This window comes from Salvelinus fontinalis, chromosome 20, assembly GCF_029448725.1.
Source record: "Salvelinus fontinalis isolate EN_2023a chromosome 20, ASM2944872v1, whole genome shotgun sequence".
In the NCBI taxonomy this organism is placed as follows: Eukaryota; Metazoa; Chordata; class Actinopteri; order Salmoniformes; family Salmonidae; genus Salvelinus; species Salvelinus fontinalis.
In genome coordinates this window covers 33,127,920-33,148,372 of record NC_074684.1, presented here as the reverse complement: position 1 = coordinate 33,148,372, position 20,453 = coordinate 33,127,920, and the positions used below count along the sequence as shown (strand labels likewise).

At 41.6% G+C, this 20,453-nt stretch overlaps 1 protein-coding gene across 3 annotated transcripts in view; it reads left to right on the top strand.

The window, feature by feature from the left end:
• The first annotated feature begins 1,730 nt into the window (after nucleotides 1-1,730).
• The window catches only part of LOC129817752 (tumor necrosis factor alpha-induced protein 2-like), a 37,410-nt gene continuing 18,687 nt past the window's right edge, over nucleotides 1,731-20,453 (top strand). For all 3 annotated transcript variants that reach the window (XR_008753759.1, XM_055873277.1, XM_055873279.1), the window contains exons 1-8: nucleotides 1,731-1,960; nucleotides 7,079-7,264; nucleotides 9,632-10,319; nucleotides 10,942-11,056; nucleotides 15,107-15,229; nucleotides 15,622-15,716; nucleotides 16,565-16,657; nucleotides 17,189-17,315. Coding sequence is in view for 2 of the 3 variants with exons in the window: in XM_055873277.1 (XP_055729252.1) it covers nucleotides 1,768-1,960; nucleotides 7,079-7,264; nucleotides 9,632-10,319; nucleotides 10,942-11,056; nucleotides 15,107-15,229; nucleotides 15,622-15,716; nucleotides 16,565-16,657; nucleotides 17,189-17,315 (1,620 nt within the window). In the remaining variant the exon portion in view is untranslated. The remainder of the gene's footprint in view (nucleotides 1,961-7,078; nucleotides 7,265-9,631; nucleotides 10,320-10,941; nucleotides 11,057-15,106; nucleotides 15,230-15,621; nucleotides 15,717-16,564; nucleotides 16,658-17,188; nucleotides 17,316-20,453) is intronic.

Here is a 20,453-nt window from a genome sequence, read left to right as displayed (position 1 = left end):
AACAACAGAGTAGGGCTGGCTAATAAGTCCTTAGTTGTGGGGTCATGCTCAGGTAAAACAATTTGGCTAATCTATACTTCCATATCTCCAAGTCCTATTCTTGAAGATCAAGGGGTATAACATTTATTGGAATGTCTGGTATTCTGATAGACTTTGTTTTTTTTAATGTAAAGATCTAATTTAATCGTATTTATAATATGTAGTAGAAAGCGATGAGTTAGAAGAAGCCTACATAACCAACCCATAAAGTAAAATTTAACATCCATATATGGCCAGCTATGTAAACTTTAACATTGATTTATCCTGCAATAGATGTCCTTCAATTGGTAACATACGTTTTAGTATTCTTCTAATGCCTCTTAAGGGGAAAGTAATCTAAAAGTAACAATTACAATGTTGGACCGTTAACTAGTAACTAACGGATTACATTTAGAAAGTAACCTACCCAACTCTGCTGGTGGATGACAAGTTATCTTTCATTCTACAATGAGACCGAAACTGAGAAAGCTTCTTGCCATCACCTTAACGAATGGCTTATTAAAATAAATGATATGGCTAAACCGCTATAGCCTATGGTTTGTAGCTGCTGCCTCACTCTTACTCTCCTTCTCTGCCCCTTGATGTGGTTGTCTCTCAGTTTGTGCCACTTCCTCTACAATCATCCTCTGCAAACTGTGAAATAAATATTCAAATGATTAACTAGTATTAAAAACACACACACACACACACACACACACACACACACACACACACACACACACACACACACACACACACACACACACACACACACACACACACACACACACACACACACACACACACACACACACACAGAGAGAAAAAAGCAAACAAACCTAGGAAACCATTACACCAACCTTTCTCCAGGCAGCAGTCTGCAGAGGTGTCAAGAATTGCTGTATACTCTGACACACAAAGCATCAAACCCATAGGTTTTGATTGATCTGTGGCACATTGGTTGCACACTTTGTAAATAATACCATAAGGGAAAGTAGCATGTCTGTTTTGGGGACCTGACGCTGATGTCCACCAGATGCATATGAGTTTTGTTTTAGCCGGAAGGGTTGTCTAGCCCGCATTTTCCGTACCTAACGCACATTTGCTTCGCTTTCAACCAGCTCAAATCTAGCTAGTTGGATTCTCTGTGTGTACTACTGTTTGTATCACCACAAGGTAAAGCAACGCACAAGTTGAACATGTGCATGCGGTACACAGAACGCAGCATCCCCAACGTACCATTGCAGACTGCTCCAATGACAATGAATGACTGAGTTTGATGCATCTGGTGGACATGAGGCTTGAGGAATGGGGATGCAAATGCTGTAATTTTTGCTATTTCTTTAAAACTGGGGGTGCCTATGAAACCGATGTGAAATGGCTAGCTAGTTAGCGGTGGTGCGCGCTAATAGCGTTTCAATTGGTGACGTCACTCGCTCTGAGACCTTGAAGTAGTTGTTCCCCTTGCTCTGCAAGGGCCGCTGCTTTTGTGGTGCGATGGGTAACGATGCTTCGTGGGTGGCTGTTGTTGATGTGTGCAGAGGGTCCCTGGTTCGAGCCCAGGTAGGGGCGAGGAGAGGGGCGGAAGAAATACTGTGACACCTAAATAGCCTACCACTGCGTCACAATTCATGCAGTATAAAAAAGTATTTCTACCTTTTCCCATTAAACTATGTAAGGTATTTGATTTGCTGTATTTCGTCCACTAACATTACATTGTTTCATCCTTGCTCACAGGTGAAAGAAATCATGCCTTTCGGTAACACCCACAACAAGCTGAAGATGAACTACTCTGCGGAGCAGGAGTACCCCGACCTGAGCCAGCATAACAACCACATGGCCAAGGTGCTCACTCCAGAGATGTACGCCAACTTGCGGGACAAGGAAACTCCAAGTGGATTTACAGTGGGTGATGTCATTCAAACTGGGGTTGATAACCCAGGTAAATAGCCTTATACCTCATTCACATTATGCCTTATTCACATGACATCTGAGCAGTCTGTTGCATTTCACCGGATGTCATTCATTTCAACGGGGACCCTCCGCAACGGAGTGGTATCGCAGCGCTCCTTGCGATTGAAGTCTTTCTATTCTGGTTAGAGCCAGTTTGCTCTGTTCTGTGAAGGGAGTAGTACACAGCGTTGTACGAGATCTTCAGTTTCTTGGCAATTTCTCTCATGGAATAGCCTTCATTTCTCAGAACAAGAATAGACTAATCGAACCCACAAATGCTGATGCTCCAGATTCTCAACTAGACTAAAGGCCAGTTTTATTGCTTCTTTAATCAGTACAACAGTTTTCAGCTGTGCTAAATAATTGCAAAGGGGTTTTCTAATGATCAATTAGCCTTTTAAAATGAGAAACTTGGATTAGCTAACACAACGTGCCATTGGAACACAGGAGTGATGGTTGCTGATATTGGGCCTCTGTACTCCTATGCAGGTATTCCATTAATAATCTTCTATTTCCATCTACAGTAGTCATTTACAATATTAACAATGTCTACACTGTATTTCTGATCAATTTGATATTATTTTAAAGGACAAAAAATGTGCTTTTCTTTAAAAAACAAGCACATTTCTAAGTGACCCTAAACTTTTGAACGGTAGTGTATATTCATGAAATATACACACACAGTGATTTATTAGACACAGTGATGATGTAAAGATTAAATTAAATAGACTGCATGGGTGATTTAAGCCAATTATATGAATGTTTCCTCCTGTTTTAGTTTATTGTGATGGTAATGCTCTGTAAGCTAGTTTGACTTGTTAGAAAGTTAGAGAAACAAGTTGAGGAAAAAGATACTAAACAAATCATGTTTTATTGTAACCTGAACAAAATGTTTTTCCTATAATGAATGGAAGTTTTTTTTGTAATCTCCCAAAATACATCGATGTGTATGGGGCATTAGAATAGTAGAATACACAAGGTGCAATTTCGAAATTTGGTTGTTCATCAACAGTTTCTCTCCTGTTATGTCAGTCACTGACAGTCACTCAAAGACTGCCAGGGCAACAACCTCTTCCTCAATGTGAGCAAGACAAAGGAGCTGATTGTGGACTACAGGAAAAGGCGGGTCAATTTTAGCCTAAAATGACATACCCAAATCTAACTGCCTGTAGCTCAGGACCTGAAGCAAGGATTTGCATATTCTTGACACCATTTGAAAGTAAACACATTTGAAGTTTGTGGAAATGTGAAAGGAATGTAGGAGATTATAACACATTAGAGCTGATAAAAGATAATACAAAGGGGGAAAAAAGTGTTTATTTTTTATTTTTTGAACAGTCATCTTTGAAATGCAAGAGAAAAGCCAAAATTATTTATTCTAGCCCATGCGCAATTTAGACTTTGGCCACTAGATGGCAGCACTGTATGTGCAAAGTTTTGGTGATCCAATGAACCATTGCATATCTATTCAAAATGTTGTATCAAGACTGCCCAAATGTGCCTAATTGGTTTATTCATACATTTCAGGTTCATAACTGTGCACTCTCCTCAAACAATAGCATGTTATTCTTTCACTGTAATAGCTACTGTAAATTGAACAGTGCAGTTAGATGACAAGAATTTAAGATTTCTGCCCATATCAGACATATCTATGTTCTGGGATTTTCTTTTGTTTCTTACAACCTCAGGCTAATCACATTAGCCTACGTTAGCTCAACCATCCCACGGACGGGACACCTATCCTGAAGAAGTCCCATTCACATCGAGAGGGCTGTAGTGGAGCGGGTAAAGAGTTTCAAGTTCCTTGGTGTACACATCACCAATGAACTATCATGGTCCAAACACACCAAGACAGTCGCAAAGAGGGCACGACAACACCCTTTCCCCCTCAGGAGACTGAAAATTTGGCATGGGTCCCCAGATCCTCAAAAAGTTCTGCAACTGCACCATCAAGAGCATCCTGACCGGTTGCATCAATGCCTGGTATGGCAACTGCTCGGCATCTAACCATAAGGCGCTACAGAGGGTGGTATGTACGGCCCAGTACATCATTGGGGCCAAGCTTCCTTACATCCAGGACCTACAGTTGAAGTAATTAAAAGACATTTTTCAACCACTCCACAAATTTCTTGTTAACAAACTATAGTTTTGGCAAGTTGGTTAGGACATCTACTTTGTGCATGACACAAGTAATTTTTCCAACAATTGTTTACAGACAGATTATTTCACTTAAAATTCACTGTATCACAATTCCAGTGGGTCAGAAGTTTACGTACACTAAGTTGACTGTGCCTTTAAACAGCTTGGAAAATTTCAAAAAATGATGTTTTGGCTATAGAAGCTTCTGATAGGCTAATTGACATCATTTGAGTCAATTGGAGGTGTACCTGTGGATGTATTTCAAGGCCTACCTTCAAACTCAGTACCTCTTTGCTTGACATCATGCGAAAATCAAAAGAAATCAGCCAAGACCTCCGAAATAAAATGTAGACCTCCACAAGTACGCAAGTATAAACACCATGGGACCATGCAGCCGTCATACCGCTCAGGAAGGAGACGCGTTCTGTCTCCTAGAGATGAACGTACTTTCGTGCGAAAAGTTCAAATCAATCCCAGAACAACAGCAAAGGACCTTGTGAAGATGGTGGAGGAAACAGGTACAAAATGATCTATATCCACAGTAAAATGAGTCCTATATCGACATAATCTGAAAGGCCGCTCAGCAAGGAAGAAGCTACTGTTCCAAAACCACCATAAAAAAAGCCAGTCTACGGTTTGCAACTGCACATGGGGACAAAGATCGTACTTTTTGGAGAAATGTCTTCTGGTCTGATGAAACAAAAATAGAACTGTTTGGTCATAATGACCATCATTATGTTTGGAGGATAAAGGGGGAGCCTTGAAAGCCGTAGAACACCATCCCAACCGTGAAGCACAGGGGTGGCAGCATCATGTTGTGGGGGTGATTTGCTGCAGGAGGGACTGGTGCACTTCACAAAATAGATGGCATCAAGAGGGAGGAAAATGATGTGGATACGGTAGGGAGAACAAGTATTTGATACAAATCTGGTCTTGGCCATTGTGGAGAGGTTGGAGTCTGTTGGATTGAGTGTGTGGACAGGTGTCTTTTATACAGGTAACGAGTTCAAACAAGTGCAGTTAATACAGGTAATGAGTGGAGAACATGAGGGCTTCTTAAAGAAGAACTAACAGGTCTGTGAGACCCTGAATTCTTACTGGTTGGTAGGTTATCAAATACTTATGTCATGCAATAAAATGCAAATTAATTACTTAAAAATCATACAATGTGATATTCTGGATTTTGGTTTTAGATTCCGTCTCTCACAGTTGAAGTGTACCTATGATAAAAATTACAGACCTCTACATGCTTTGTAAGTAGGTAAACCTGCAAAATCGGCAGTGTATCAAATACTTGTTCTCCCCACTGTATATTGAAGCAACATCTCAAGACATCAGTCAGGAAGTTAAAGCTTGGTTGCAAATGGATCTTCCAAATGGTCAATGACCCCAAGCATACTTCCAAAGTTGTGGCTAAATGGCTTAAGGACATCAAAGTCAAGGTATTGGAGTGGCCATCACAAAGCCCTGACCTCAATCCCATAGAAAATTTGTGGGCAGAACTGAAAAAGCGTGTACGAGCAAGGAGGCCTGACTCAGTTCCACTCAGTTACACCAGCTCTGTCAGGGGGAATGTGCCAAAATTCACCCAATTTATTATGGGATGCTTGAGGCTACCCGAAATGTTTGACCCAAGTTAAACAATTCAAAGGCAATGCTACCAAATCCTAATTGAGTGTATGTAAACTTCTGACCCACTGGGAATGTGATGAAAGAAATAAAAGCTGAAATAAATAATTCTCTACTATTATTCTGACATTTCATATTCTTAAAATAAAGTGGTGATCCTAACTGACCTAATACAGGGATTTTACTTGGATTACATATCAGGAATTGTGAAAAACTGAGTTTAAATATATTTGGCTAAGGTGTATGTAAACTTCCAACTTCAACTGTATATACTAGGCGGTGTCAGATGAAGGCCCCAAAAAATGTCAAAGACTCCAGTCACCCAAGTCATAGACTGTTCTCTCTGCTACCGCACGGCAAGCGGTACCAGAGTGCCAAGTCTAGGACCAAAGGGCTCCTTAACAGCTTCTACCCCCAAGCCATAAGACTGCTGAACAGTTAATCAAATGACCACCTGGACTATTTACGTTGACACGCCTCCCCTCCCTTTGTTTTTACACTGCTGCTACTCACTATTTATTATCTATGCATAGTCACTTTACCCCTACCTACATGCACAAAATAACTAGACTAACCTGTACCCCCGCACATTGACTCGGTACCGGTAACCCCTTTATATAGCCTCGTTATTGTTATTTGACTATTTGTACTTTAGTTTATTTAGTAGATATTTTTTTCACTCTTTCTTGAACTGTATTGTTGGTTATTAAGGGCTTGTAAGTAAGCATTTCACGGTAAGGTTTACACCTGTTGTATTCGGAGCATGTGACAAATACAATATTATTTTATTTGATTAGCATGTTGCCTCAATTTTTTTAATTGGTAAATGAATCTAGCCAGCAATCTAAACTTGTAGTAATCACGGCCGAATAGCGATCGGCCATGCAGGGTATGTTCCCAGGAACCCTGACCTCCAGGGGGCCCCCATTGATTTTAGTTAGTCACTCCCACTCAGATATCAGCCTTATACGCATAAGGCTGATATCTGAGTGGGAGTGACTAACTAAAATCATGACATAACGCTGACATAACATGACATAACATGACATAACGCTGGCTCTCTTGCGCAAAATGCGCACCTGCGGTGATATCGTTCCCACGCTGTGTGTTAATAGTGTTGCCTTTTGTTATTATGTTTAACCCACTATTGTAGCCTATAACTTCATATCCAGTTTGTATACCGACCTTTACCCGTGCAACAATGAATGGTAAGATGGTATTGTAATGGTAAGAGGTTGCGGATTGATAATAGGCGATAGAAAAGAATTGTGCAATGCCATGATAGGTTTTATAAAGAGAAAATATTGACGACTGTACAAAATATGATTATTTTTTACAGAGGAAGTGGGTGCGCTTGGACCCGACCTGGTGGCAACAATGGTTAATCTATCACCTGCAATGGAGGGCAGTCCCAAAACAGTACATGAGAGGTTTAGGCATAAACTGAAATTACCAAAAATACCAGGCTTTGTGCGACGTAAACGGAGCCCCAAACCCATAGTGGAGAGCAATCGTCCTCAAACAGGTACATTTAGCTACAGTATTAATTTGTCTCCAGCATTCTATCTGATGTGTGTATAATTTACAGCGTTTCAGAAACTATTCATACTCCTTGACTTATTCCACATTTTGTTGTGTTCCTGCCTGAATTCAAAATTGCCTAAATATGTATTTATTTCTCACACATTACCCCATAATCACAAAATGGAATCATGTTTTTAGATTTTTTTTTCTCACATTTATTGAAAATTAAATACAGAAATATCTAATTTACATAAGTATTCACACCCCTGAGTCAACAGTTTGTAGAAGCACCATTGGCAGCAATTACAGCTGTGAGTCTTTCTGGGTAAATCTCTAAGCGCTTGTGTCATGAGAATTATGTTCTCAGTGTTCATAACCCAATTCAATTAAACTACTCAGTTTGCAACCCAGAATCTGTAGAGATACTGGTTGAATGAAACAGACGGAGGCCCAGCTACGATAGTCAGAAAGTATATTTACGAGAGCGCTAGTTCGTTGTACAAAACCATTCATGTTATACTAGCTCCTTACGCACATACTTTTGCACAAACAGAATTCATACGCACATACATTTGCACACAAACAGTAGGTATCCTACGCACATACTGTATCAATACCCAGCCGAAAAAGATTAGGGACCGTGAGAAGCACTCCCTGTCCTCCCTCAAATCTCTGAGGCCCCTAGCCAAGGTCGGCACCGAATTTTGCTCAGACAGTCTGTGTTTAAGATACTATAGAGACATATTGTACAGATATATTTTTTACCCTAATTCTGACTAAAACTACACACATAATTTATTATAATTCTACTGACTAAGACTACACACATCATTAATAATAACTTGATGATTCTAATGTATTTCATTGATGATCAATTATATAGTTTCGGGGTGGAATATTCTAATCATTAATTTAAACATATAAATTCCATCAACAGCTTTCCACTCCTGGACTGTGCAACATTTCCCCATTTTATCTTTTTCAAAATTCTTCAAGCTCTGTCAAATTGGTTGCTGATCATTGCTAGACAACCATTTTCAGGTCTTGCCATAGATTTTCAAGTAGATTTAAGTCAAAACTGTAACTCGGCCACTCAGGAACATTCACTCAGGAACATTCACTGAAGCAACTCCAATGTAGATTTGGCCTTGTGTTTTAGGTGATTATCCTGCTGGAATTCATCTCCTAGTCTGGTGGAAAGCAGACTGAACCAGGTTTTCCTCTAGGATTTTGCCTGTGCTTAGCTCCATTCCTGTAAAGGTAGTCCTCCTCCTCGTCAACCGAAAAGGAGGAGTAGTGATGGAACCAAGGCGCAGCGGGTTGTGAACACATAATTTATTTGAAGACAAGACGAAAAAACACAAACTTCACTATAACTAACAAAACAACAAACGGAGTAAACAGACCTGGACTACGAACTTACATAAACACGAAGAACTCACGAACAGGGAAAAATAGACTACACAAAATGACGATGTACAAAAACAAACCGAACAGTCCCGTATGGTGCGACAAACACTGACACAGGAGACAACCACCCACAACGAACACTGTGAAACAACCTACCTAAATATGACTCTCAATTAGAGGAACGCCAAACACCTGCCTCTAATTAAGAGCCATACCAGGCAACCCTTAAACCAACATAGAAACAGAAAACAAAGAATGCCCACCCACAACGAACACTGTGAAACAACCTACCTAAATAGGACTCTCAATTAGAGGAACGCCAAACACCTGCCTCTAATTAAGAGCCATACCAGGCAACCCTTAAACCAACATAGAAACAGAAAACATAGAATGCCCACCCAAACTCACGTCCTGACCAACTAACACATACAACAAACTAACAGAAATAGGTCAGGAACGTGACAATTCCGTTAGTTTTTTTTACTGAAAACTCCCCAGTCCTTAACAATTACAAGCATACCCATAACATAAATAGTCGATGTCTAAAAACATAATTCCACTTTGACATTATGCGGTATTGTGTGTAGGCCAGTGACTACCATCTCTATTTAAACCATTTAAAATTCAGGCTGTAACACAACAAAATGTGGAAAAAGACAAGGGTGTGAAGTATATAGACTAAGCTGCCTACTTTAAGGTTAATCAATGTGCATATACTATGAAGTAGCCTGTATGAAGTACTAGCCTACTAGCTCAATATATTGATTTGTCATATTTATCATCCTTAAAGAGGAACTCTAAATGAAAGAAATCAGTCATATTATATTTTCTTTCACCATGAGAAATTATTGCCACTATATATATATATATATATGTGTGTGTGTGTCACCGTTCATTGTCATGTACAGACTGTGATTGTCATCCACATTCACCTGAATTCTACTTGTTTTTTTTTCAGATGTGGTTTTGGACTTTATGGAGAACCTGAAGGAAAATCTCTTGGTGGAGGCTTGCCAGCAGTTGCTCCTGCGAGAGGACAAGCTCTTTGGCCAAGAAACCATGACGGTAGAGGGGTTGGTTCAGGTTTGCAACGAGGACGATAAAGACATGCTCCAAAAAGACTATGAAACCCTGCTGCTCCACTTATGGATGGCAGTTCACACCACCTTTAGTTCCACACCCTCAGGAGAACACCTAGAGATACTTCGGAGTGCGGTGGAAACCATAACGCTGCTGGAAGAGAAGGACCAGCAATGGGAAGGGCGGCCCGAGGGCAGCAGCGAGGCCCCCGTGTGGCGGCCACACCAGTCCCGGCACACCCACGACACCCTGCTTGAAAAAATGGTGGAATCTCGAATGAGGAATGCGGCAGTGGAGGAGGACAATATTAGCGTTAGCAGTGTGGACAGCCTGTCAACGTCCATGAAAAGGGAGGTATGTAGGATGGGCAAGTGTCTGAAGGAGGACATTCTCAGGGTGGCCAGGGACATAAGGGACTGCTACCCCCCAGACTTTGACGTGTGCAACTTGTACGTGAGACTTTACCATCAGAAGTTCTCAGCAAGGTTAACGGAACTGGCCCGCTCTGGGCTCGATGTGGATGACTGTAACTACCTCCTCTGCTGGGTGAATAATTACTATCCAAAGTAAGTGGGAAATGGGAGGGCAGTTGCCCTGGATTCTTGAAGGGCTTGTTAACAATCAGTGGTGATAGGGGCAATTGTGCAATCTTCTTTTAAAAAAAACAAATCACATTTAAGTGATGTCATATGTAGTTGATTTGAGTTGATTGGGCCATTACATTTAGAAAATTGCACAATTTCTCCTATCACTTCCATTGATTGTTAGCTAGCGGTGTATAAAATTAGCTGAAGTATATAGTGGCTGTTTAAAGAACTGAACCATGGGTTATAGTTTCTCTTGGCCCATAGACTATTTACATGATGATGAATAATTTAACAAAGTTATAAAATCCTGACCTTCCCCTTTAAAAAAAAGCTAGTTCCCCTTTTTCTAAATTGTCTGCAAACTAAAATGCTGCATATTTTGCGTAGCTGATAGCTGAAGTTTTTCTACATTATCCTCCTGCCTTGTACAGTCTTTGGTAGATAATGCGGTCGACATTTGATTGTGAGGAGTTCTAGATCAGGTGAACAGAATGACTTGAGTTCCTGTATGTGGCCGCCCCTTCTGAGATGTCTCGTATGGTTTCTATCAATGACATGATGTCATTTACAACATGTTATACCCTTTTTATATCTGTTTCAGTGACATCTTAAAACACAAAGACCTTGAGGGGCACATCAACATGGAGTCTTTGGGAACTCTTTTATCTGAGAAGGATCTCACAACATTGGAGGAGCAGTATCTACTACAAAAAGAGGTAAACAGGATGCCAGAAACAGCTAAATCTAATGAACAGGCTAAATCCAATTGTAGACTTCTAGACCATCCTTTCAGAGTAGCCTGGTCCCAGATCTGTTTGTGCTGTCTTGCCAACTCCTATGGTGTGACAATGACCACTTCCGGCGCCGACCAAGATGGCCGCCTCGCTTCGCGTTCCTTGGAAAATATGCAGTATTTTTCTTTTTTTATGTGTTATTCCTTACATTGGTACCCCAAGTAATCTTAGGTTTCATTACATACAGTCGGGAGGAACTACTGAATATAAGAGCAACGTCAACTCACCATCGTTCCAACCAGGAATATGACTTTCCCGAAACGGATCCAGTGTTTTGCCTTCCACCCAATACAATGGATCTGATCCCAGCCGGCGACCCTATGCGACGCCGAAAAAGGGGCAAACGTAGCGGTCTCCTGGTCAGGCTTCGGAGACGGGCACATCGCGCTCCACTCCCTAGCATACTACTCGCCAATGTCCAGTCTCTTGACAATAAGGTTGATGAAATCCGAGCACGGGTAACATTCCAGAGGGACATCAGAGATTGTAACGTTCTCTGCTTCACGGAAACATGGCTAACTCAAGAGACGCTAACGGAGTCGGTGCAGCCAGCTGGTTTCTTCACGCATCGCGCCGACAGAAACATACATCTTTCTGGTAAGAAGAGGGGCGGGGGGGTATGCCTTATGATTAACGAGACGTGGTGTGATCATAACAACATACAGGAACTCAAGTCATTCTGTTCACCTGATCTAGAACTCCTCACAATCAAATGTCGACCGCATTATCTACCAAGGGAATTCTCTTCGATTATAATCACAGCCGTATATATTCCCCCCCAAGCAGACACAACGATGGCCCTGAACGAACTTTATCTGACTCTTTGTAAACTGGAAACCACACACCCTGAGGCTGCATTCATCGTAGCTGGGGATTTTAACAAGGCCAATCTGAAAACAAAACTCCCTAAATTCTATCAGCATATCGATTGTGCTACCAGGGCTGGTAAAACCTTGGATCACTGCTACACTAATTTCCGCGACGCATATAAGGCCCTCCCCCGCCCTCCTTTCGGAAAAGCTGACCACGACTCCATTTTGTTGCTTCCAGCCTACAAACAGAAACTAAAACAACAAGCTCCCTCGCTCAGGTCTATTCAACGCTGGTCCGACCAATCTGATTCCACGCTTCAAGACTGCTTCGATCACGCGGATTGGAATATGTTCCGCATTGCGTCCAACAACAACATTGACGAATATGCTGATTCGGTGAGCGAGTTCATTAGAAAGTGCATTGACAATGTCGTACCCACAGCAACGATTAAAACATTCCCAAACCAGAAACCGTGGATTGACGGCAGCATTCGCGTGAAACTGAAAGCGCGAACCACTGCTTTTAACCAGAGCAAGGTGACCGGAAACATGACCGAATACAAACAGTGTAGCTATTCTCTCCGCAAGGCAATCAAACTAGCTAATTCCCAGTACAGAGACAAAATTGAGTCGCAATTCAACAGCTCAGACACAAGAGGTATGTGGCAGGGTCTACAGTCAATCACGGATTACAAAAAGAAAGCCAGCCCCGTCGCGGACCAGGATGTCTTGCTCCCAGACAGGCTTAATAACTTTTTTGCTCGCTTTGAGGACAATACAGTGCCACTGACACGGCCCGCTACCAAAACCTGCGGGCTCCTTCACTGCAGCCGAGGTGAGTAAAACATTTAAACGTGTTAACCCTCGCAAGGCTGCAGGCCCAGACGGCATTCCCAGCCATGTCCTCAGAGCATGCGCAGACCAGCTGGCTGGTGTGTTTACGGACATATTCAATCAATCCTTATCCCAGTCTGCTGTTCCCACATGCTTCAAGAGGGCAACCATTGTTCCTGTTCCCAAGAAAGCTAAGGTAACAGCTAAACGACTACCGCCCCGTAGCACTCACTTCCGTCATCATGAAGTGCTTTGAGAGACTAGTCAAGGACCATATCACCTCCACCCTACCGGACACCCTAGACCCACTCCAATTTGCTTACCGACCCAATAGGTCCACAGACGACGCAATCGCAACCACACTGCACACTGCCCTAACCCATCTGGACAAGAGGAATACCTATGTGAGAATGCTGTTCATCGACTACAGCTCTGCATTTAACACCATAGTACCCTCCAAACTCGTCATCAAGCTCGAGACCCTGGGTCTCGACCCCGCCCTTTGCACCTGGGTCCTGGACTTCCTGACGGGCCGCCCCCAGGTGGTGAGGGTAGGTAACATCTCCACCCCGCTGATCCTCAACACTGGGGCCCCACAAGGGTGCGTTCTGAGCCCTCTCCTGTACTCCCTGTTCACCCACGACTGCGTGGCCATGCACTCCTCCAACTCAATCATCAAGTTTGCGGATGACACTACAGTGGTAGGCTTGATTAACAACAACGACGAGATGGCCTACAGGGAGGAGGTGAGGGCCCTCGAAGTGTGGTGTCAGGAAAATAACCTCACACTCAACGTCAATAAAACAAAGGAGATGATTGTGGACTTCAGGAAACAGCAGAGGGAGCACCCCCCTATCCACATCGACGGGTCAGTAGTGGAGAAGGTGGAAAGTTTTAAGTTCCTCGGTGTACACATCACGGACAAACTGAATTGGTCCACCCACACAGACAGCGTTGTGACGAAGGCGCAGCAGCGCCTCTTCAACCTCAGGAGGCTGAAGAAATTCGGCTTGTCACCAAAAGCACTCACAAACTTCTACAGATGCACAATCGAGAGCATCCTGTCGGGCTGTATCACCGCCTGGTACAGCAACTGCTCCGCCCACAACCGCAAGGCTCTCCAGAGGGTAGTGAGGTCTGCACAACGCATCACCGGGGGCAAACTACCTGCCCTCCAGGACACCTACACCACCCGATGTCACAGGAAGGCCATAAAGATCATCAAGGACAACAACCACCCAAGCCACTGCCTGTTCACCCCGCTATCATCCAGAAGGCGAGGTCAGTACAGGTGCATCAAAGCAGGGACCGAGAGACTGAAAAACAGCTTCTATCTCAAGGCCATCAGACTGTTAAACAGCCACCACTAACATTTAGCGGCCGCTGCCAACATACTGACTCAACTCCAGCCACTTTAATAATGGGAATTGATGGAAATTATGTAAAAATGTACCACTAGCCACTTTAAACAATGCCACTTAATATAATGTTTACATACCCTACATTACTCATCTCATATGTATATGTATATACTGTACTCTATATCATCTACTGCATATTGCCATCTCTATGTAATACATGTATCACTAGCCACTTTAAACTATGCCACTTTATGTTTACATACCCTACATTACTCATCTCATATGTATATACTGTACTCTATACCATCTACTGCATCTTGCCTATGCCGTTCTGTACCATCACTCATTCATATATCTTTATGTACATATTCTTTATCCCTTTACACTTGTGTGTATAAGGTAGTAGTTGTGGAATTGTTAGGTTAGATTACTTGTTGGTTATTACTGCATTGTCGGAACTAGAAGCACAAGCATTTCGCTACACTCGCATTAACGTCTGCTAACCATGTGTATGTGACAAATAAAATTTGATTTGATTTGACCATACACTCTTAGAAAAGAAAAACATTATTTCCAATTCTAAAGCACTCTGAAAGTAGCCTGGTCCAAGATGTTTGTGCTATCTTGCCAAACCCTACACTCTTAGAAAAAAGGGTTCCGAAAGGGTTCTTTGGCTGTTCCCATAGGATAACCCTTTTTGACTCCAGGTAGAACCCTTTTGAGTTCCATGTAGAACCCTTTCCACAGAGGGTTCTACATGGAACCCAAAAGGGTTCTCCTATGGGAACAGCCAAAGAACCCTTTCGGAACCCTTTTTTCTAAGAAAAAGATCTGGGACCAGTCTACTTTCAGAGTGCTTTAGAATTGGAAATAATGTACTATTTTATAATGTTGCATGGACTGTCTTTCAGAACCGTAGTGTCAAGCTTACAGACTCGTGAGGACCTGTGCTATGTTGTTTTCAGAGTAAACTCAGGACCTGGTTCTCCAATGCTCTCAGTAAGGAGGAGGAGGGTTGGCTCAGTGGAAAGAGTCCAGAACTCATTGACGGGTACTGCTTCTCTCCTCTGGCCATTGACATCATACAGGTTGAAACCTATTGGATTACTACTACTTCTTCTAGTACTTTTCTGCGTTCAGCCCTACTCTGTCTTTGACCTGAACATGTTCTTCTTTGTTTTCATACTACAGATATGAAGTAGCTTTTTCTCCCGCATGGTTTTATACAAGCTTCATATTAACATGTCAACCTTGACAAAATCTATTTAAACTGACATTACCCTCCAAAACCAAAGTTTGTCTGATATTTTCAAAACAATGAGCACCACAAATCAGAAGTATTTAATAAATTCACTGAATTTCATACGTTTCTACACTGAATTGAGTTGACATGGAATTAATCCCATCCCTGCTCTAAGCTATGTTGACTGTACAGGGTCAGGTTGTATGTGCTAATACTGTATGTTGTTCTGTTTACTAGGCTGTTGATGGGGCCATGAGAGAGGCCAGGACTATTCTGGGCAGTGAGGCTAAAGCCCAGAGAATCCTATGTCAGCTGGACAGCTTCTTGATAAGGTAGTGTATCCATTTCTCATTGCTCTGGCCACTGGGTCGTGTTCCTTACGCACCAAATGGACTGAAACAGACTGAAACAGAGAGAGACTACCTGGACTTGTCCAATAAGTAACACTGATTTTCCTTTTCCATTGCAAAACATTTTGGTTATGTGCCTTAATGAACACATCCTGTCGTAGTTGAACGTTTGCTTTTCCATTGTTTTTCTGAACTTAATCACCAAGTTTCTATTGAAAAACAAATCACTTTTTCCATTAAGTTTGAATGGTTTGGCTTAGGCCTGTCCAATCTAATATTTTACTGATGAACATGCACGTTGATATCCAGCATCATGCTCAAAGCCATTCAATTAGCTTACTGTGTTCTGGTTTCAAAGCCACACAGACAAATAGCATAATTCTACATGACCTTTTTCCTGGGAAAAGTTGGTAATTCAACCTTGGTGTTCTATCTACACTGTCTTGTTGCAGACTGTCTTTGACCTTGTTTAGTTTATAATGGATATGTATGTTACAATTAAGTGATAATGTCAGAGAATATAGAATGCCGTTTTGGGTCTTTGCATGTCAAAAAATATACACGTCAAATAACAATATTTGACATATCAAACCAGTCAAGCTAGCTACCGCAGAAGTTGCTAATAACATCTGTATCAAAGATATAAGCAAAATCAGTTTGATCCTGATCAGTTTGATCCTGATCTTATTTCAAATGCTCACACAGACGTTTAGTTTATAATGGATATGCATGCTACAAATGAGTAATATGCACGGCATTGTTACTATTCAACATTTTACCAGAAGAACCTGGAGATGCCTGTTGACATTTTGTACAATGTATATTTGCAGCTATAAGAGCTCTCTTGAAGAATTTGTGAAGAGAACAGGGGAGAACACTCAGGCAGTCGTGAAAGCTAATCTGGTTAGCATCGAACAATTCAGGTAGGCCTTCGACCGTTGAGTTGAAAACCTACAAACCTCAGATTTCCCACTTCCTGGTTGGATTTTTTTCTCAGGTTTCTGCCTGTCATATGAGTTCTGTTGTACTCACAGACGTCATTCAAACAGTTTTAGAAACTTCGGAGTGTTTTCTATCCAATACTAATAATAATATGCATATATTAGCAACTGGGACTGATGAGCAGGCAGTTTACTCTGGGCACCTCTGGGCACCTTTTCAACCAAGCTACTCAATACTGCCCCTGCAGCCATAAGAAGTTAAGTACTTTACACCACTGCATTTAACCCAACCCCTGCGGGCTGCCTTAATCGACATCCATGTCATCGGCGCCCGGGGGAATAGTGGGTTAACTGCCTTGCTCAGGGGCAGAACAACAGATTTTGACCTTGTCAGCTTGATGATTGAAGTACCTTTGAACTGCCATTGTCATTCTGTCCCTCCAATCCTCCCAACCTCTTATTTGACTTCATAAATCCAACATTGATGTCATGACATTGGATCCTCCTTTACAGAGACTTCATAGTGAGAAGAGATGAGTCAATCCCAGAAGAGACCAAGACAAGCTGTATGTCCACTTTGGCAGACCTGAGAGACTGTGGCTACGGATACTTCACCGGCCCCATACATGAGGAGCTCAGGGTAGGCTACACGTGACAGCAGAGACACCAAACATAATAGTCTAGCAATACTCCAATGTACAACGTCACATCTGCTCCGTTAATTTGGTTCACTTTTGGCATCTAGTTCAAAATCCCAGACAACCTTTCTCAAATTAGATGATTTTGCCTTACCAACGAATTAAATGGCCTCTGGATAGGACCAAAGTTAAAATCTAGGTAACAGTTTACTGTCCTTATGCATGCATTCATATGCCCTTATAACAGCTATATAACACATTATAACATTTGTCATAAGCTGTCGTAAGTAATGTTCAAGACGGCATGAGATGTTTTGAAACTGATTATAAGGGGTGTTATAAATGACTGTTCATCCTGTTGTCACGCTCTAATGTCAACTGTTAATAACTACTATTATAGTCTTCTTGACATCTAATGTCATGTGTTATTACATGCTACATTAGATTCTACATACCAAATGTAGTAACAGGATGTTGTGTAATTTACCAACCTCTGTGTATATAAAATGTCATATGCCCTGTTAGATTCTGGGTTAAACTTGGAACATTGTTATACTCAGAAGTATAGTATCTGAGGAGTGATAGAGACTGTTTTTTTTACATCAGAAGTTAATGGTTATCTGTAGGAGCCCGATGGCTTTGGAATGTGTTAGGTGGACGGGAGGAAGTCACAGGATTGCTATAGGGGATACAAGTGGCGGTCTTTGGATTAGGCATCAAGGGGGTTGGGGTCAGATCCCCTTAAGGGAGAAACAATGGTTTATTACCCAATCACTTCGTCTCCCTGTCGAACCATAATAGATGTAAGGATTGGAGAGAAGGAGTTGTGCCTAAATTGGAGTATATATACACTTGTGGTGGTGGAAACATGTTTTGTCTAATACAGCTGTATTGATCCTCTGGGAGGAATTTAACTTGGTTAAGCTTTCATAGTGTTCGTTGAGTTATTTTCTCTGAGAATTAGAACCTAATAGCCCTCATAGACTGTGCATAGATACCTTAAATAAAGTGACCTTAATTTGAAGTGTCAGTTATGAATGTGCTTATACCACAGGATGAGTTGAGAGTATCACAAAACTTTACCATTCAAAGGATCTCCAAGAAACATGGTCAAATGGGAGCACAGATGTACTTTTTTATTTATTTAAAAAAAGGACCCAAAAAAGGACCCACCAACAACTTGCCAAAAAAACAACAACATTGAAGCGAAATGGAAGCAAATAGAATTTGACAACAAAATCAACACTGCTGGGGCACAACAGGATTTGTGAAGGCTGTGAAAAAAGCAAGATGTGCAGGCTACAGTAACAATGACAGCTATAGTATTTACAAATGGCTAGTTAACCTCTACAGAGTACCTAACCCGGATCCGGGAGCACCCCCCACACCCCCCACACTGATTAGCATCGCTAGCATAGCGTCACAATTAAATAGTAGCATCTAAATATCATTAAATCACAAGTCCAAGACACCCAATGAAAGACACAGATCTTGTGAATAAAACCACCATTTCAGATTTTTTAAATGTTTTACAGGGAAGACACAATATGTAAATCTATTAGCTAAACACGTTAGCAAAATGACACCATTTTCTTACTCCAACAGTTTCTTACTCCATCAGGTGCTATCACCAATTCGGCTAAACTAAGATATTGATAGCCACTAACCAACAAAAAAATTCTTAAGATGACAGTCTGATAACATATTTATGGTATAGCATAGTTTTTTTTTTTTAAATGTGCATTTTTCAGGTATAAATCACAGTTCTACATTGCAGCTGCAATCTGATATAGTGCTGATGCAGCTAGAACAATTACAGAGACCAACGTTATATAACTAATTACTTGTCTTAAAACATTTCAGAAAAAATACACAGCGTACAGACATTGAAAGCCCAACATCTGGTGAATCCAAACAATATTTCAGATTTTTTAAATGTTTTATAGCGAAATTAGCATAACTAGCTAATTAGCATAACCAGGCCAGCCAAAACCAGCTGGACGCGCGCGACCAGTTCACATGCACGACAGATATATGAAATAACATCGTAAATTGGGTCTTACTATTGCTGGTCTTTCATCAGAATGTTGATCAAGGTGTCCTTAGTCCTGATGAGTCGTTCAATCCATTCACAATGGCAACTTCCCCTCTTCATTTAGCCTGGGTACTGGTCGACTGGCACGGTCCATGTCCAAAGTTAAAAAACTCAAAGAACGGAACACGGCAAAACTCCCGAAAAAATTCTAATAATCTGATTAAACTATATTGAAAAAACATACATTACGGTGATATGGTCACATGTATCAAACAAACTTCGACACGGAGATAGTTTTCATCCGTAACGTCAGCATAACAAAAGACAATGCCACCTCTGAAAACGCGCATCTCAGAAACCGGAAGTTGTCGGTCACGCTAAAGAAATAGATCTTATTTCACGTCAGTACAAGATAAACAAAAAATTTCTCCTCTGACGTCTTCCAGACACCCAGAGGAAGAAGAAGGAAGTGTCATTCGGGTCATAGGTCGCGTGACCATATATAGGCAGAGCTTTGAAGCGAGCATACACATCTTGCAATCTTTTTCTGGCTCAGGGAAAGTGCTGTGAAATGACCTGTGTTTGACTCAGAGACTCAATTGGAACGGTTTTAGAAACCATAGCTTGTTTTCTATCCAATGCTATATGGTTATATGCATGTAGTAACAGCAATAATTGAATAAGAGGCAGTTTAGTCTGTAGAGGCAATTATGCTAATGCGAAACAGCACCCCCTGTATTCTCAAGAAGTTAATCACGTACTGAGAAGCTAGATAGTTGATGTTGCAATTATAACATTTTGTTAGCCTAACGATGGCTAGCTATCCTGCTAGCAATCTGCTGTTTGGGGTTTTAGGCTGGGTTTCTGTACAGCACTTCGAGATATTAGCTGATGTACGAAGGGCTATATAAAATAAACTTGATTTGATTTGTTAGCACGAACTAGCTAGCTAGCTAACTTCACTAACTACAAGTGGAATAAAAAAAATACTGTCAGCAGACGGCTCGTAGCTGGTCTGCACTTTTCTGCCACAATGGGCTCCACTGCCTGAGATGTCAGGATGTCTACAGTAGGCACACAGGAGGTTCAGTGAGGGCTGATTCTT